The 12,977-nt window shown below is 34.1% G+C and overlaps 2 protein-coding genes across 2 annotated transcripts in view; both read left to right on the top strand.

The window, feature by feature from the left end:
* LOC143257717 (uncharacterized) overlaps positions 1-4,763 on the top strand; it is a 34,884-nt gene extending 30,121 nt beyond the window's left edge. The window contains exons 5-8 of the mRNA XM_076516751.1: positions 2,381-2,446; positions 2,639-2,692; positions 3,822-3,897; positions 4,534-4,763. Of these exons, the coding sequence (XP_076372866.1) occupies positions 2,381-2,446; positions 2,639-2,692; positions 3,822-3,897; positions 4,534-4,618 (281 nt within the window). The 3' untranslated portion in view covers positions 4,619-4,763. The remainder of the gene's footprint in view (positions 1-2,380; positions 2,447-2,638; positions 2,693-3,821; positions 3,898-4,533) is intronic.
* On the top strand, positions 4,648-7,948 carry LOC143257716 (uncharacterized). The gene is made up of 3 exons (XM_076516750.1): positions 4,648-4,652; positions 4,806-4,989; positions 7,376-7,948. Exons 1-3 carry the CDS (start codon positions 4,648-4,650, stop codon positions 7,691-7,693), a joined length of 507 nt encoding a protein of 168 aa, XP_076372865.1. The 3' UTR covers positions 7,694-7,948.
* The last annotated feature ends 5,029 nt before the right edge of the window (positions 7,949-12,977 follow it).

Here is a 12,977-nt window from a genome sequence, read left to right as displayed (position 1 = left end):
ATGTTTTTTCACACGTATCAATTTGTATATTTTAAATTCAAATCAAAGCTCTTTAAAAATGGAACTGTGGTTTCTGTTGCCTCATCATAAATTTCACACCTTTTAGTTTCTGTAATTTGTCTCCGTAACTTTTATCAGCTCTTAGTGTTTAATCCGGAACTCCGTAACTTTTATGATATATTGTTGTGAGGTTTCTTTGTTGCCTCTAAGCATGATGCGAAACAACAATATCTTATTTTGTGATAAAAATAACGTAACCACTAGACGTTTTTTTCACACATTTTTGAATTTATATATTTTAAATTCAAATCAAAACTGTGTAAAGATGGAATTTTGGTTTCTGTAGCCTCATCATAAATTTCACACCTTTTAGTTTCTGTACTTTGTCAGCTTTTACCGTTTAATACGTAACTCCATAACTTTTATCAGCTTTTAGTGTTTAATCCGGAACTCCGTAACTTTTATATCATATTGTTTGTTCTTACGTGCTTACAATATTTATAATATTAACAATGAAACAGTATCTTAGCAACACAGATAATTAGGAGACATTTTGTAAAAAGTTAAAGCTACTACTGCAAGCAGATTTTAAGATACAGAGATGGTGAAGTTCTTTTTCAAAACATTGATTTTTATGGCATTCTATGCTCTAATAATAGCAATGCCTGCACACATCAAACTTAAGCCTGAAAATATTGTACTTGGCGCCCCACAGGTGATTCCGTGTGTCCCTGACGGCATTGGAATCAAAAGATATACCTTTGATGTTTTTCAGTATTATTGGTTTGGCCCCTACGGTGGAATATCAACAGACGATAATAAAATTCGGATAAACAAAGCCACGGGAGATTTGATGATTTATAAATTTGATTTTTCTGATACCGGTGTGTATAAGTGCGTTATTGAATACACAAGAAACTGGGAGATAAAAGCACAAAAACCAATTTTCATCACTCATTTCTTGGAAGGTAAATGCTTATAAGAATCGATTTTGGTAGTGTTTAGAAGTAAAAAAAAACTTTAAATTATGGATCGGATTCCATCCATTTTTACTACAATTTATGTAAAGTGTTATAAGTTCGATATATATTTAATGATTGTACATTAATTTTCCAAAATCCATGAAATCACCTTTCCAACTACCAACATACAGCTCACCGCCATTGTTTCCGCGTTAAGCCTGCAGTGTTAAAATGTTGAAAATCAAATTTTTTGTCTGCAGATATAAATTTATCATTACGAAATAATTTTTGATTTATTATTATTATATACAATAACTAAATACATACATAGATATGAATAAATTTAATCAATAGCATTACACAATTAATGAAATTAGACATTCCGTGAAGTCAGAAAACGAGATAACCTTATGTTAGAAATTAGAAAGGTTTTGTTGTTTTCCTTACAAGTCATAGAACAAATAATTTTAAAAAATCAAAAGTGTTGAATGATTTCTTTAATCGTCTGTGAAAATATTGAAATTACAAAATGCTACAGTGTTATAGCAGAAAAATGTTTCTTTTGTTACAAACACACAGTAAGTTCTGGTATTCAGAGACATTGTTTAGCCACTTTTCACATCCAAGCGATGAAACGATACATTCTTATCATTTGAAATAAGAAAGTTTGAAGAGCTTATTTGATTAACTATATTTGTTACTGAGCATATCTTTAATTTTGATCTGAGTGTAAGACTAGAGGGAAGGCAGCTAGTCATCACCACCCACCGCCAACTCTTGGGCTACTCTTTTACCAACGAATAGTGGGATTGACCGTCACGTTATAATGCCCCCACGGCTGAAAGGGCGAACATGTTTGGTGTGATGGGGATTCGAACCTGCGACCCTCAGATTACACGTCGAATGCCTCAACACATCTGGCCATTCCGGGCCTTTAATTACCAAAATTTGCGTTTTCATATAGCAAAGCTACAAAGGGATATCCGCTGTACCAACCGAGGGGAAATCGAACCCTTAACTTTAGCATTGTAAATCCTTATTTATTATTAATTATGAAAATACATTGAGTTGAAACCTCCTGTGACCTACGATACAATAGATAAAGAACAAGATAAGCTATATTTGTTAGATTTTGTTTATACCTTACAGGATTTCCAATGTATGAGCTTTCACGAAGAAAAGTAGTTAATAATTTGTTATGAGCCTAAAGTGTCATATCAGGTCAAAAAATTACTCTAGTGGCCCAGCAAACTGTCTGCGTGCTTCCAATGCAAGAAACCGGGTTTCGATATCCGTGATGGGCAGAGCATAGATACCCCATGATGTAGTGTTGTGCTAAATTACAAATAAATAGTGCAAAATATTATTTCTTATGTCAACAATACTTGAACTACGAACCATCTTATACTTTATTTTAGCATGCGTACAACCAAGTGAAAACTACCAATGTCCTGAAGGACTCACACTGAGACATAACCTGTGTTGTAAGTTGTGCTTTCCTTCAAAGCGTTTACATGTGTGATCAGTATTTGTGAATTCTAATTTTTAAATAAATCGAAAAAGGAAAAACTGTTTCGAACAAACTAAGCAATAAATTAGTTATTATATACTCCATCTATTATTTTATTTTTAATTGTCAAAGTTAACATTGTAAACATTTCAAGCTTTTTTCTTAGATCCAAGTCAACCAGGAACGGAGGAAGAAACATACGTTCCTTCTCCAAGGAAAAGTAAGTTATGCTACATATAAGATTACGTAAAACGTACCTTTAACGTGAAATAATATGTGTGGAAAGGTTGTTGACAGAATGTCGTGATGGAAAAATATTACTGTGACGATGTTTGTGTTGACGAGTGTTGTTCTTTCTTCCCATTAAATTTATTCAATCCCTTATTCATGAAGGTAAAAAAATGTAGTAATGTGTGAAGACCCGATCTCTTATAATATTCCAGTACATTGTGGACATTATTTTCTATTCTAAATAATAAATATCTTACCATTTCACCACTCATAGCAACTCAGGTAAAACACGATTCACCAAACCACGTCTATCATTCCCACTAATTCACTGTTCACAGTTTGAGCTTTTCTGTTGTCTGAAGTACGTTTTAGACCAGTAATTGTATGCCATAAGTATTTTCCTCCTCCTAGTATTGTTGTATTATTTAAACCTTGACTATTTTATAAAAAACTGGTTGACTCGAACAGAGTTTTACATTAGTTTACAATAAAAAGACCGTCCATGTACTTTCCCTTTGAATTGTTACCAATAGTTTTCCAATATATTCTCTTTCGTTTGTAGTTCATTTAGACACTAATTACAGATTTCTTTGAATAGTGAAACATATAAACAGTATTCAGTTTACAAATTGCTAGTAAGTAAGTGTCGACAATCATACATCCTTGGAAGTCTGAGAACTTGTTACTTTTGCCTTTTGTCTTGTTACAAATATATATAACTGCTGTAATGGTGGTCAGTCACGTGACGCATCAAATGATCATCCTGGTTTGATATAAAAACACAGTCAGTGTATTTGATTGTCATAAGATATGATAAGTAAATATCTTTACTTGGATTATCAAGGAAAAAAGTAAATCTAAAGTGATACTTTACACTTCTTTACCCGTACTGTTTTATCCATGTGCATTAAACTTATACGTGTTTGAATAAATAAATAGAATAAATATTCTATTTCAAAATAGAATAAATAAATAACTCAGAACGCTGTGGTTATCTTGTTATTTTCACTGTAAGTATACCAAATGAAACGTAGCCTTCTCCAATACTGTCATATAACAAAAAACAAATTGCACTTGACTAACTAACTTTCTTTTTAACTTGTATTTTTCCATTTCAGCACCATCCATGTCAGAACATACGATTCCATTGGTAACTGCTGCAGTAGGAATACCACTTTTGTTAATTTTTCTAAGGTAAGAACAAAACAGTATTTTTTTATGTTTTGTTGAATAGATCTTAATATAATTTCTAAGTTATTAATAGTTGAACCATGTGTGTACATACTTAATAATGAATTTAAAGGGGCTGAGAAATAAAAAATATATTAGTTACTTTATTTTCATTAGAATGATAAATATTCAAAAGGTTACAAACGCTTGCATTAATAAGAAATATATAAGGGGAAATTAGCATCATTAGTTTACAATAAAGTGTATTTTAAGTGTGGAGATTCACTTAAAGCTTAAATTGTGGATCACTTTTTTACAATATTACAAGTTCTTCTGATGAAAAACATTCCTTGTAAGTATGTTATTGTTCAAACTGTTTTTTTATATGTAAATACAATAAGGTACTGTGCGTGTCAGTAGAAATACTTGAAATTTAAACGTGTAAAATATGGGTAACCTAAGTTATTACAATTCGAGTACTTGAGATAAATATAAAAGGCATTTTCATTCAAAAAAGTTTTTTAACTAATTAATGATTTTCAGTTTATTTCAATATGGTCTTAAAATTGAAATTTATCAGCGAGTATAATAATTATTCAATTATCCCTCTTGAGCTATAACATTTTATTCCTGTTTACATTTGTTATCTTTATTTTAAAGAGATGCAGCAGGGGTCAACTTGCCATGTCCACCGTGGGGAACTGAACCCGCCTATTTTAGTGTTATATGTTCATATACTTACTAACGTTCCACTGGGAGAGAACGTCCCTGTGGATGTCGTTGTTAAATATTATTATTTCTAGATTATAATTATATTCCATTTTTAATTGACATAACACTGATGTACAAATAAGAGTCAAATTAAATCATCCATGTTATTTATTACCGCTTTTCTTTTGTAGTGTCATTATTTGGAAGTGCAATTGTTGTAGATGTAAAAGAGTAAAATCAGCTAACACAGAAGACCATACAAATAAAGATGATAGAAAAAAAATTAAATATTCACTTGTACCACAAAAAGATGAAGATCAGTCTGTTAATACAAACGAGAAGAGAAAATGTAAAAGTATAAAAGAGAAGAGGGCCAAAAACGTTCAGAATTTTCATCTTCCTGAAGTAAGTATTGTGATAACGGGAAATGTCATCACATTTCACTATTTCATACCGAGTGTCTGGGACTTACAACGCTAGAAACCGGCTATCGATAGTCGTGGTGGGTAGAGCACAAATAGACGAACATAACAAGAATGTAATATACCTTCAGTCACATATATTTACTTACTTTCTATACATTTTATGCTGGTGTTCTGCGTGAAGTTTAGACACCGTTATAAATATAATGTATTAAGGCTATAAACTTTACACTCTAATCTTCCACCTTATAAGAAACGTTTAAATTTAATGGTATCGATTTTTTAGAAGGAAATTGCAGTCGGTTTAAATGGATACTTGATAACAAGCTTCTAGAGACGTTGTGTGTAGATATATACATGTAATACAGGTTTCTTCTTTATCATTGCAGCCATCTCAAAACATTTTGGAAATTGTTGTACTCTATTGACTCTGTTTATGAGTCATGTGTTTTCACAGTTATTGACACAGTTACAGATGAATCTTAACTTGTTATAGGTATACAACAACAACTTTATGCCATGTCGCTTAGCAACAAAAGTATAACCTGATATTCTTGTTAATCTGTGTACTCAAAGTACAAAGTGAAATGTATGAACAACAAAACTGTAAAAAATTACATATTTTCTACTGTATTAACATTTGGGAAGATATATGAAAGATGCTTCTAATATGACCATTTTAAAACGGTTCCACTTGGATAGAAGCTGTTTCAAATTATGGTTCTAAGCCCGCTACGGGGAAAGGAAGGCGTTTTATCAGTATTTTATCTCATGGTTTTCATTGATCTGGTCACATATAAGGGAGACAATTATTCATGTCGTTAGATAACTTTTCATTAATTATGAAGTTACGTAAATTCCGTCCAAGGGATAAGCACTTGCGCTGGTATATAATACCATTATATACTATTATATTCATTATATATAATACCATTATATTCTTCATTACCATTCAAGCCGTCTCCAAACCTTTAATAAATGTTTATTCTATAGATTTGTACTGCATGACTCTGTTTATGAGTCATTACCTCGTAAAGTTGGGTTGTACTCATTCCATTTAGTAGTAGAGAGACATATATACGTATGATGTATAATGTGAGGACTTCCATCCTTCATATACTACAACTGCTAATTTAGTTGTGTAAGACTAGAGGGAAGGCAGCTGCTAGTCATCACCACCCACCGCTAACTCTTGAGCTATTCTTTTGCCAACGAATAGTGGGATTGACCGTCACATTATAATGCTCCCACGGCTGAAAGGGCGAGCATGTTCGGTGTGACGAGGATTCGAACCCACGACCTTCGAATTACGAGCCGAGCGCCTTAACCACCTGGCCATGCCGGGACATTTATATTTGCTTATTTTCATTTGCTGTTTAACAAATCGGCATTAGCCAAATTTTCTTTGCTTGGATAACTGTAGAACTTTGATGTATCTTATCTGATGTTCAAACACCCCTTTCGTCATGCCAAAATTTTAAACAATAGAAATTCTCTAACAAGTTTACATTTATGCTAGCTAGAAACTTTCTCATTAAAACACTGGACTCATTTACGCACCACATAGAGTTAAAAATGTGTTTTATTTTACTTTTTATGAAGCATCATTATTGTCGTGTTTGTATTCTTTTTGCGCTTTAGTTCAAATCGATATTGATGAATTTCGCAGCGCCATCTCGATGTTAAACTGTTTCCAAACAAATATTAAAATATTCGAATTTTAAATACAAAGGCACCCATAGATTAAGGACATCTGGTGGAGCCCAGTAATAGGACCGAACACTAATATCTCTAAAAGTCTGGTATTAATGCTCATGGTGAGCAGACACAGATTGTCCGTTTTGAAGTTTTCTGATAAAAAAAAACAACAAAAAAACAGCGTAGAGTAAAATTCTCGATAATTGCAGCAACTAAATTAAAATATACATCACGCAATTTATCATTCTTAAAAGTATAGTTGTTGGTTCCAACGTTTTTTATTTCAATTTCTTTTTTAGTTTGATTATTTTTGAAATTCTCAAATTTCTAATAACGCTTGTTAGTAATTGTTCACATTTTGTTCTGTTTAGTACTGGAGACATATCGTACTTTCTACAGAGTTTTCCCCGAAGTAAAGTTGTAAATATTTCGACATGCACAAGATAAACATTCCCTTCCCTTTTTACTTATTAGAAATCAATTTATAGAGTCAATTAGTTTGCTCAAAATTTGGATATTTCAATAAAAGTGTTGTTCGAAAACGTATTTGAATTGATATCCACCAAATTTATATAGCCCAGTTATCGGTAGTTTCATTGTATTAATTTTCAAGAGGTAATTTCTATATAATGATAACTAACATCAACCTATCCTGATTCTTGTTATTTTAGAAAGAAACAAAGGCGAATGTTTTCACCAATAGGAAGGACATCCAAAATAGCAATGACTCAAGTGAAATAACAAACATTATCACAAGTCTTGAAGGATCACATGCCAAATATTTTATAACAAGACAGCCTCATAAATATAAACCAATTATCTCATATATATCAGAAACTCCGTTAACTGAAAGGAAGAAGGTACCTTCACCTTGTCGACGTCACAACAAATTTACGAAATACAAATCAATGAGACCTCTCTACTTCAAAGAACTGCGAGATTTGTTTAACGAAAGGAAATCATCAGAGTCAGAGGGTTCTGAGGACTAGAGTCGACAGACAAATTGAGAAACGTAAGCTCCTGATACATTGTTAGATCCACAAGAATTTTTTGACTAGTGTTTAACCGAATTAGAAAGCCAGATGCAAGACAACAACAGAATAACTTCTATGATCGGACGATTTTCTTCACTAATAAGAGACAATGACTCTCGATTTATGTTTTCTTGTCCCGGACTTTCACAAACTTCACATCGATAAAAAAATTAAAATAAAATGTATGTAAATAGAAAATAAAAAGTTATAGAGTATTTTAAAATTGCCTGTTTTATCGCTTTAAAAATCCATGTTTGTTTCAAAGAAAATGATTATTTATTACAGAAGCTTTATAAATTATAACTTCACTGTAGACACACAAGTTGGGGAAAGAATGATTTCAAATTAGTAATTAATATTTTTGGATATACAAAACTGTTTAGTTTAAGAGTTATTATTCAATTTATTTGGTGAGTTAATATTTAATGATTTAAAAAAATAATAGTGATTAATTAAGTTCAGTTGTATGACGTGGCAAACAAACAAACTTACCACGTTATACAAACAAACTTACCACGTTGATAGCCCTCGAGTAGCTTTGTTCTAGCCGTCCCTAATTTAGTAGTGTAAGACGAGAGAGAAGGCAGCTAGTCATCACCACCCACCGCCAACTCTTGGGCTACTCTTTTACCAATGAATAGTGGGATTGATCATCATATTATAACGCCCCCACGGCTGGGAGGGCGAGAATGTTTCGTGCGACCGGGATTCGAACCCCCGATCCTCGGATTACGAGTCGAATGCCATGCCGGCCTTCCATCTACTGTCACTATCAATTTTCATACTATAATGGAGCGCCACCGCTAGTACAGCGGTAAGTCTGTGCATTTTCAAGGTTAAAATCATCGGTTTGTTTCCCCTCGGTGAGCTCAGCAAATAGCCTGATGTAATTTTGCTATAAGAAAAGCACACACTAAACAATCATTTGTAGGTGACAGTGTGTTCATACGCATAAAAGTAGGTCGAAGTTGTTTAAATGAACTTATTAATAACTAAAATACTCATGCTTGTTTGTTTGTTTTTTAATTTTGCACAAAGCTACTCGAGGGCTATCTGCGCCAGTCGTCCCTGATTTAGCAGTGTAATACTAGAGGGAAGGCAGCTGGTCATTACCACCCACAGCCAACTCTTGGGCTACTTTTTTACCAACAAATAGTGGAATTGACCGTCGCATTATAACGCCTCCACGACTGAAAGGTAGGGCTGTGACGATTACACGATTAACCGGTTACGGTTCGGTTATTGCTCTTTACCGGTTACGGATTTCCTAACCGATTAATCTAAGATTTTTTTCCGAGAAAAATAAACGAGGGAAAACAATACGATTGTCGACATGTATATATTCCATTATTTGACCTTGACATCGGTATGTTTGCCTGTCGTGATTTTACGAACTGCTTGCCTTTTTGTTTAGTTGAATTTTCGTTGTTGTTGTTGTTGACCTTTAGAGTTTTTGTTTACGTTTGGTGCGGCCGTCACGGGCAAATTCCTGTTTTGATATCTGATTACTTGAACGGCTAATGAACGCACGATGTCATCTAGCTTAGAAAGTGGTCGGAGATCTATTATCTGGGATCATTTTGACTTGACAGATTTAGATTTGAGTGAAAAAGATGGGCCTGTGGCTGGAAAACGACAAACGTCTTTAAAAGGCTGGCATACATCCGTATGCCGACAGTAAATAGCTACTTAGCCTCAGCATATGAAGAGTGCAAAGCAGAAGTTGTGGAAGAAATGTCAGGGAAAACAGTTGCTATTACAACTGACCTGTAGACCAACTTGAAGATGAAGCCGTTCATTACGCTTACTTGCCATTTTTTGACTGCGGAGTGGGAACTCAAGACCAAAGTTGTTGCTACTCGGGCAATAGATGACCGCCATACAGGGGTGAACATAGCACAACATGTCACAGATATTGCTGAGGAGTTTGAGCTTGATGCTATCTCTGCCCTAGTCACGGACAATGCGTCCAACATGAAAGTCGAAGGAGGCCAAATTAGAACATATGTTTTGTTTCTCACATAGCTTACAGCTGGCTATCACCGATGCTCTCAAGGAACCTAACATCGCCAAAGTTCTTGCTCCAGCCAGACGTTGTGTGAGCCACTTCGACCGGTCCACTGTAGCTACCCAAGCCTTGCATGACCACCAAACAAAAAAAATCGGCGTTGAACCTCGTATTCTCATACAAGAAGTTGCCACAAGGTGGAATTCCACATATCAGATGTTAACGCGACTTCTTCACCTCCGTGTGCCTGTTATGGCAGTGCTCTACGATGAAAGCATAACAAAAGCAAAAGATCGTGCCAGCTTGGTGTTTGACGATGCCATGTGGAGTGTGATGTAAGGAGCAGTAGAGGTCATCTTGCGCCGGCGACCGAGCTACTGACAAAGGAGAAAATTCCCACATCGAGCAGCATTTACACTGTACTCAAGCATATACTGACCAGGTTACATGAAGGTTAGGGTTCTCAGGGACTTCAAAAAATTGATGGCAGGAATGCAGATGTGTTGACAACGCTGAAAGTAAGAATCGTGCAGGGAATGATGACTCGATTTCAGGTAGACAACTCCGGGGTTCCGACCACTGAACCAGGATTGTGGTCCCTCGCTGCAATATTGGACCCTCGCTACAAACGGCTGAGTTTCCTTCCCTATGCCCTGAGAGAGAGGGTAGAGGATTATCTGAAGGACCAACTACTCCGTGACAGCATATCTGAGCAAGACTCAACCCACGAACAGGAAAGCCCAAACATTTCGCTCACACAAGAACCAGTGGAGCCACACACGACAGAGAGCCTGTTTGACTGTATTCAAGGTGATATAGCCCAATCACCATCCAATCGTCCCTATGTATCCATTGAGCTCGAATTGGAAGCATATCTATCTGATCCGATCTCCACCTCTGATCCACTAGGCTGGTGGAGGTTTCAAGAGAACAAATATCCGAGGTTAGCTGTATTAGCTGAGAAGATTTTGTGTATCCCGGCGACTGAAATTTCATCCGAGAGGACATTCTCTGCTTCAGGACTAACAATGTCAAAACTCAGATGCAGTCTGGACCCAGAAAATCTGGATAAAATAACTTTTCTGCACAAGAACTTCACTTTCCCAGAAAGACCAGCTCGACCTCTGGCTGCCGCCCTTGGTGGATCTACTACCGTGGAAGCTAACAATCTGAAAACAGCCCGGAGCTCTCATGACAATAATTTAAGTTCCAGTGATGAGCATAATTATTTTTTTTGTTCTAAATGTTCATGGCAATTGATGAGTTTATGCCAGACGACTGTTGCTGTTTTATTCTTTTATTTTTTTTCAGGAACGTTTTCAATTAATATTCATAGGACTTGTTTGTGTATGCTTGGTTTCCAATAGCCAATCATATTGGTAATTCAGAATACTAATTCTGAATTAATCTGGTGTAAAAGTAAAGGCCCGGCATGGTCAAGCCTGTTAAGGCGTGCGACTCGTAATATGATATATAATATGATTAAAATGATAATTTCATAAACCTAAACTTAATTTTATTTGTTAATATTATATAGTTAACTTATTACTTCATAAGAAGGTATGGTTGTTTGTTGTGTTAATGTTTTGTATTCTTGATTGTTTCATCACTTGTAATGTTACAAAGACACTTCTCATCTACTGGTGATTGTGGATAACAACATTTCTAAAATATTGTATAAATACTGTTATGTTCATATAGTCTTTTATTACTAACTATCATTCATATATAATTGCACTATTTCATGTACATTCTATGTATTCTAGTTCCTTGATCTTTGCATGACTAAGTTTTGTTTATTGTTTTTGTTCTTATTATTTTTGTTTGTTTGTTTGTGTTCATTGTTAAATCTTTATTAATGTAAAAAGTTTCCAATATATTGTATTGTTATGGTTTCTAAAATGTTGTTAAACTAAGATCATATCTATAATTACTTTAAACAAGCAGCAGTATTCGGTTTCATAAATGTGGGTATAGCAAGTTTGTGCCTTGGGCTTTCCATTTTCTAGCACAACTTGATAGCTAAGATGTTATAATTAACACTTTATGAGAGAGTACAAAAGTGATAAAGAAAACTGTATAGTGGTTTACTGTGTTGAAGACTTGGCAGGTTTGTGTTTTAAGTACTCTTGATTTCATACTTTTTTCATTTATTTCTAAACCATTTTCTAAATGAACTGAAGCTATTCCTTAAAATTGTATAAATATCATTATGTTATCTAAAGAATAAAATTTCTCCAAAATCCAAAAGTGATGAAACATATATTCCCTGAATTAACTGCCAAACAGTACAACAAACATTTTCACAAATTATATTGATTGCAGGTGTCTAAACCAATTTTGTATTGTATAACTGGTATCAGGCATTTCATTTTATTCCAGCCACCAGCTGTTACCTTCCACAGATAATCAGGCATTTCATTTTATTCCAGCCACCAGCTGTTACCTTCCACAGATATGTGTACATTCATAACCTATAACAGCATAATGGACAATATCTCTATGTGAGATGTTGGTTAAAGCAAAGTAGCTGCAATCGTGTTCAATAAATCATGTAAACATGAGATTTACATTAATATAAAGTTTTCACATCAAAGAAATAGAAAAAACAGTAACTAAAAATAGTCGGGTAATAATAATCAGATTTGGCTTAGAAATGTCTTTAAGAATTTTATTATGATGCCATTTCTAAAAGTTATACTTGAGACATAAGTAATAGTTAAATTACTTAGAAAATAAATAAACAGATTTAAATATTTTTGTCAGAGATATTTAGAACATTACCAACTGTCCATGGCACTCTCACAACTCAGTGCGAAAGGAAGCATGCATAACCCTCTCTAACATGCTTATCCTTTAAATTGTTTATGCTAGCTGATATGGAAATTTTTTATTCGGTTTTGAGAATTAGTTTGACTGGTTTTATCATCCATTGTGTTCATAAGAAAATTTTATCAAGAATCTCAATCTTTTATAACATTTTTTATGCATATTGATACCTTAAAGTGGTCTACTGACATTTACTCAGTCATCAACAAATTTATAACATTTAATGTTATTTATCTGTTTCATGTTGTATCATATTTCAAAGTCCATCTTCTGACAAGATAAACTATTTTAGTAGTTAGGTTGGACCCTGCTTAAATTGAATATCATCTAAGCAGTACGTCGTCAGTTTACCATCTGTTTTGGTCCATATGAGAATTTTATTAGTTCAACATAAAATGTAAT

This window comes from Tachypleus tridentatus, chromosome 7 (assembly GCF_004210375.1).
Source record: "Tachypleus tridentatus isolate NWPU-2018 chromosome 7, ASM421037v1, whole genome shotgun sequence".
NCBI classification, from domain to species: Eukaryota; Metazoa; Arthropoda; class Merostomata; order Xiphosura; family Limulidae; genus Tachypleus; species Tachypleus tridentatus.
Note: the sequence above shows the minus strand (reverse complement) of the source record. Positions and strands in the feature narration are given on the sequence as shown.

What these genes read in the sequence shown, in the direction of transcription:
- LOC143257716 (XM_076516750.1), top strand. An exon ending in AGAATTTTCATCTTCCTGAA is followed by an intron (nt 4,990 to 7,375) that starts GTAAGTATTGTG and finishes TTGTTATTTTAG; the next exon opens with AAAGAAACAAAGGCGAATGT.